The sequence below is a fragment of the Denticeps clupeoides genome, chromosome 9, assembly GCF_900700375.1.
Source record: "Denticeps clupeoides chromosome 9, fDenClu1.1, whole genome shotgun sequence".
Classification (NCBI taxonomy): domain Eukaryota; kingdom Metazoa; phylum Chordata; class Actinopteri; order Clupeiformes; family Denticipitidae; genus Denticeps; species Denticeps clupeoides.
Window position 1 is genome coordinate 2,016,655 of NC_041715.1, and position 5,836 is coordinate 2,022,490.

General features: G+C 51.0%; 1 protein-coding gene and 1 long non-coding RNA gene across 2 annotated transcripts in view; one reads left to right on the plus strand and one right to left on the minus strand.

Annotated features, from left to right (window-relative positions):
• Positions 1 to 2,221, plus strand: part of LOC114797473 (uncharacterized) — a 2,352-nt gene extending 131 nt beyond the window's left edge. The window contains exons 2-4 of the long non-coding RNA XR_003750868.1: positions 430 to 483; positions 1,756 to 1,923; positions 2,035 to 2,221. This is a non-coding gene — a long non-coding RNA (uncharacterized LOC114797473). The remainder of the gene's footprint in view (positions 1 to 429; positions 484 to 1,755; positions 1,924 to 2,034) is intronic.
• The window catches only part of dcbld2 (discoidin, CUB and LCCL domain containing 2), a 12,430-nt gene extending 8,321 nt beyond the window's left edge, over positions 1 to 4,109 (minus strand). The window contains exons 1-5 of the mRNA XM_028992362.1: positions 3,818 to 4,109; positions 3,250 to 3,474; positions 2,966 to 3,103; positions 237 to 288; positions 42 to 114 (exon numbers count right to left, since the gene is read on the minus strand). Of these exons, the coding sequence (XP_028848195.1) occupies positions 42 to 114; positions 237 to 288; positions 2,966 to 3,103; positions 3,250 to 3,474; positions 3,818 to 3,899 (570 nt within the window). The 5' untranslated portion in view covers positions 3,900 to 4,109. The remainder of the gene's footprint in view (positions 1 to 41; positions 115 to 236; positions 289 to 2,965; positions 3,104 to 3,249; positions 3,475 to 3,817) is intronic.
• Between the last annotated feature and the right edge of the window lie 1,727 nt (positions 4,110 to 5,836).

Here is a 5,836-nt window from a genome sequence, read left to right on the forward strand (position 1 = left end):
GGCCGCGAGGTGGAACAGGATCTGCATTATTTCAGACTCACGTCTCTGTAGCCGTGAGGAACGGTCCCGGCGATCCGCCCGAAGTCCGTCAGGCACCCAGCCGGGCAGAATTTACTGGGAGGGGGGAGACGGCAGCGTCACACACCACAACCACACAAAAACACACACAATTTCGGAGGATCTGCAAAGATTCAAGCTTCCCAAATAAAGGATTCAGGTTCAGGTTCAGCAGGTACCTGAACTCCGCCTCGGTGAAGTTTAGTCCGCGTTCCAGACAGGAGATCAGGTCTGTCAAGAGAGAGAGAAAGAAAAGTTATTCATATAAAAGTGACGCGATTGTCATTGTGAGACACTGCAGCGCAGCGCAGCACACGGTGACACGGTGAAACGCGTCCTCTGTATTTAACCGTCACCCTCTGTATTTAACAGGCGCCCTTGGCACCTCGGCGGATCGGGATTCGAACCGGCAACCTTCTGATTACGGTAGGCCACCACTGCCCATTTTTTTGCCCGGAAACATTTACAGAACTTTCAGAACTGCAGCTGTAGAACCGGCGGGAGATGCCAACCTCTGTGAACGCCTACGGGAATCGAACGTGGGCGGTGAATCGGATCTGAGCGAAATATATCGACGGGTCGAGAGGGAATCGCGAGTCGTATAACCGAGTCTCGGGAAACGCCGGACGCGCGGGTCACCGGAAACGTAGCGGCGCAAACACTCGCAGCCGACCGCGCCGCCAGTCAATCAGGACCCAGCGATTCCATCCCGCACACTTCCAGGAAACGGTCAATACACTCCACCACGAAGAAGAACAAGAGGAAGAAGAAAGTGAAGTGATTGTCACATCAGCAGCAGAGCACACGGTGCACACAGTGAAATGTGTCCTCTGTATTTAACCCATCACCCTTGGTGAGCAGTGGGCAGCCATGACAGGCGCCCGGGGAGCAGTGTGTGGGGACGGTGCTTTGCTCAGTGCCACCTTGGCGGGTCGGGATTCAAACCAGCAACCTTCTGATTACGGGGCCACTTCCTTAACTGCTAGGCCACCACTGCTCCTTCGAGCAGAGCGAAGTGTGTGTGGGTGTGTGTTGTGTGATGGAATGAGTGTGTGACGAGTGTGTTTGTGCTTTGATAAGATGTACTCTACACAGCGTGGTACATTCGGCACTTCCACGGATGAGGAATTCCAGCATGGACACACACACACACACACACACACACATTCTCTCGCTCACCTTTCAACAATGGAAAAGAGGGGGAGGGACGGATGAACACACACACACACACACACACACACACAATGGCAGATCCACTGTGCTTTGCCGTAAAAGCCGTCAAGGCCTCGGAAACTGTAAACAAGTAGGTGTAAGCCCCGCCCCCTCCTCCATCGCCCATGCCTGTCTCACACCTCGGCCCCAAACCGATCCAGGTCAAAGTTCACCGGACACATGTGCCGGCACCACCTGCTTCAGGGCCCTAAATGCCACAGCTGTGTGTTGGTTCTTTCCCTCGGAGAAGAATCTCATGCAACTGCTGTCGAACGTGTGAAACTCAGAAAGGAATTTATATTAAAAAAAATAATAATAAAAATTCCTGAATGGAATCCTTCAGCGAGTGGGTTTCAATGAGAATAAAAGAAAAAAAATAAAAAAAGTTTATTGACATGTAATGAATATGTAATGATGCACTGTGCATCACCTAATAAAACGAATGCCGAGATATAAAAATGTATAAATGTTTTTTTTCTACGTCAGTGTGAACACGGAATGGGAAGCGGCTGGGAAACCGCAGTGACGTAGGACGCGGGAACCACGGCCGCTGCGGCGAGGGAAGCCGCTCTGGCCCCGTATCGAGTGTGTTTTACGGATGCGGCGTGCTGGCCGACCTCCTGCCCCGTTCCCGCCTCCTCCTCGCGTTTCTCGGTAAATACGGCGCCTGGCAGCTGCTTCGGGGCACGTACACACACACACACACATACACGGCCATCATGAACACTCCTGTAATAAGATTTTCTCTCTCCCGCTTCGCACCAGATAAACACAAACTGTAGTCACCATAGCAACGTCCAGACCTGACCAATCAGAGGCACCGAACCGCAACAACGAAGGTGAGAAGCCTGTAGGTGTGGAAGCGCCCTAAGATGGAGCCATTTTGAAGAGTCCACCAGAAGAATCATATTTAGTATTTGTCGTACGAGGAGGAAGTGACGTATGTTTGACAAACCTGGTTTTTCCGCTTTTTAACCTTCGTGGCGGCTTTGTTCACCACCGTCATCATAATGAGATGCTCATTAACGTGAGTGAACGATAAGAAAGTGTTCAGTATAAACCGTCCCCGTTGTCCAATTTATTATGGTGGAGAGAAGACGAGAGTGCGAAATGGTGCCATCGCGACTACATAATCTTTTAGTTTATTAAAAAAACCTCACGTTTTACTTCATGGTCCTGCGTCTTCAGACCCATAAACATGAGGTGCGTCCAGACTTCTGACTGGTAGTGATGTTTGACCCTCATGCCTACAACTTTACCAGAACCTCATCCCACAACCGCACCAATAACATGACCACGATTCCAGCTCAAGGTCACATGACCACAGGTCCCTCCAGTCCACAGCAGCAGGTCGGCTCGCTTGTTGTCCCAAGGCCACTGTCCATTCGGACGGCTCACTGTTCATATCTAGTCCGAAATTAACAGTCGTCCACCCTAAATGGACACCAAGTTCCATCAAGTCCTCCTCGACCGCCTGGAGGCTCCTTGTCCACGCGTTCCCCTGTCCTGCTCATCAAAATGGACCTCGCATAGTGACACAATCTACCGACTGACCCCAGAACACACACCTCAGCCACATATCCCATAAGCACACAAGTCACATGACAATAGCGCCACTTCACAGAACATGTTACAGTCACAAGGCCACAAAACCATCTGACAGGAGTCGTCACACGAGCGATAAAGGCATGGATACCTGGGTGCTGGTCAGTAGCGTAGGACAAAAAGAAGCCACGCCCACCGGTGTCGGGCCCGGTCATGAACTGGACCGTCACCTGGTGCCCGTGGGATCGGATGAGGTCGGGAACGGCGGAGTTCTCCCCGCAGAACGTCACTACAGGCAAACAGAGGGCATAATTACATATTCATATATCTTGCGAATATATAATTTAACACCATGATTAAACCAGGACCGGTCACATTTACAGCATGTGTCAGAGGTGACAGGGACAGAACAACGGAACCAAAGGGACTTCTGACCCAGTTTAGTCCGCCGCGGCCCCACGCCGTCGTAGATTCGCAGGTAGGTGACCTGGCAGTCGAGCGGCCGGACGTCCAGGTCCCCGAGGCGCAGCAGCAGCGTGCGTCCGGCGCCCACGGCGACCTCCCACTCGCAGACGCTGTCGCCGCGGACGCCGCGCGGGTACCCGAGCGACGCCACGCTGCCGCTGGTCACGCCCAGAACGGTGTGGCCGCAGCCGTCTCCTGCAACACACACACACACACAGCTCAGCAACCCTGCGGAATCACATCAGAGTGTGTCATGTGTTTACAGGACGAATCTGGAGTTTGGCTGCGGTTACATAAGATGCACTGGAGGACCTCCAGACACACACACACACACACACACACACACACCGAACTTCTACAGGAACAGGCAGACATCGTGAAAAAGCTGCTACATTTATTCACGCCCGGCTTTGTACTTTGTTACTTTGTATCTCTGCCATGTTCTACGTTGTATATCCTTCGCTGCGCGATGACGTCACTTTATTTACTTGTAACTAGCGCTCGTGCCGCTGGTCCCGTCACCGTCGCCGTTACCGACCTTTCTGGGCGCGCAGGGCTCCCGGGACGAGGATGACGACGGCGGCGATGATGAAGAGCCTCACCATTCCCGACGCGTCCATCCCAGCCTGCAGTCCGCGTGCATAGTGCGGGGTGTGTGTGAGTGTGAGTGTGTGTGTGCGTGTGTGTGTGTGTGTGTGTGTGTGCGTGTGTGTTGTTGCTGGCCGCGGCGAACCGCGACAACGACGCGACGGTTTAAACTACAATTGACGGCGAGTCGCGGGACGAACGCGCCGCGCCGCGACACATCCCCGCTCTGCGCGCGCACCCCGTCCGCTTCCGCCCCGCCCACGGGCGCGCGGCCGACGCGGGAGCGAGTGCGCACGCGCGCCCCCCGCCGGCCATCGCGCTGCTCGTAAACTTCGGAAATAAGAGTCCGAAATGAGAGAAGTTATTAATTATAAACTTTGGTTCTTATTTTTTTTTGGTTGTGTAAATCTTTGAAACGATCCGCAACAACAACAAAAAAATCCTAGTTTTCAGTACTCGCCATATGCATCTCAGGTAGCATTCCCCTAGACTCTTATCTGGGCTGCTAGGTGATGGAATGAACGTCTGAGTCACAAAAAGAGCTTCAAATGCAACGATAAACTTTTTTTAAGTAAAGTGTGTGTGTGTGTGTGTGTGTGTGTGTGTGTGTGTGTGTGTGTGTATGTATATATATATATATATATATATATATATATATATATATATATATATATATATATATATATATAGGAATCAGGGAAAGGAAAAGAAAAGCCAGTAGACTCATCATCATCATCATCATCGTCATGATGAGGTTTATACCAGATACATGACCACCACCTTCATACAACACCATCAGGGTAACGGGTTACATGGATGAGAGCGTATATGTTTAGTGCATGAACGCTTACTTTGGTGACTGATAAGGCTGATAAGGCGCTGGGACACGAGTTCTTTCCAAAAACTGGAGGAAAGGATGCAGCAAGTGTGTGAATCTGCTCTTCTTAAGGCCGGGGAAGGGTGATTAAACTACGCTTACCATGCATGCCGCTGTTTTACTCTTATAAAACCAGCCAGTATGCCTTTCTGCTGATTTCTTATTCATGACCAATGATTTCTGCTTCCTGTCCCCACCCCCCTCTCCTCCCACAGTGTCTGGTGCAGCGAGATGCCTGTCTGTCTTTTATCTGCTCCGTGTCTGACAGTGACAGGGCGGAATTAAGTGCATACCTCCTGCCTACTCAGAGCGGCTGCATGCTGGGAGCACGAACGGACCTGATTTCTGATGTTCCCCCGACACGGGCAGGATGGGGTTAAATCTCCTGCGGCTGAGTCACTTCATTCTGGCCGAAAAGCAGACAGAGGGATGGATTCACCCTGGTACTTTCACCCATTTTCATAACACTGGAATTACTTGTTTTTTCCTCATAGATGGACCTGAGCATTGATATAAAAAATGAAAAGTATAGATTTTGGATGCAAAAGACGATGATTCAGAACATTCAGAAATAGTTGCATAGACAGAATATACCCTCTCATGTCTATAGTAAGTCCTGTAGGGTGGGAGAGGAATTCCTTTTCTCAATCTCAATCTGTAAAATAAGTTGCCAGAAGAAGAAAGAGGAAAAAGACAGCAGAACTGTCCATCTGAATATGACTGGAATAATGATAATAAGATCGCCCTCTGCTGGTAGCAGCGCTTTCCGCAGACGTCCTGCTCCCTCTTGTGGCCGACAGCAGGTACTGAAGGTTACACTGAAATAAGATTCAAAGTGATACAAAGTGAAGTGATTGTCACTTGTGATACACAGCAGCACAGCACATGGTGCACACAGTGAAATATGTCCTCTGCATTTAACCCGTCACCCTGAGTGAGCAGTGGGCAGCCATGACCAGCGCCCTGGGAGAAGTGTGTGGGGACGGTGCTTTGCTCAGTGGCACCTCAGTGGCACCTTGACAGATCGGGATTCGAACCGGCAACCTTCTGATTACGGTGCCACTTCCTTAACCGCTAGGCCACCACTGCCCC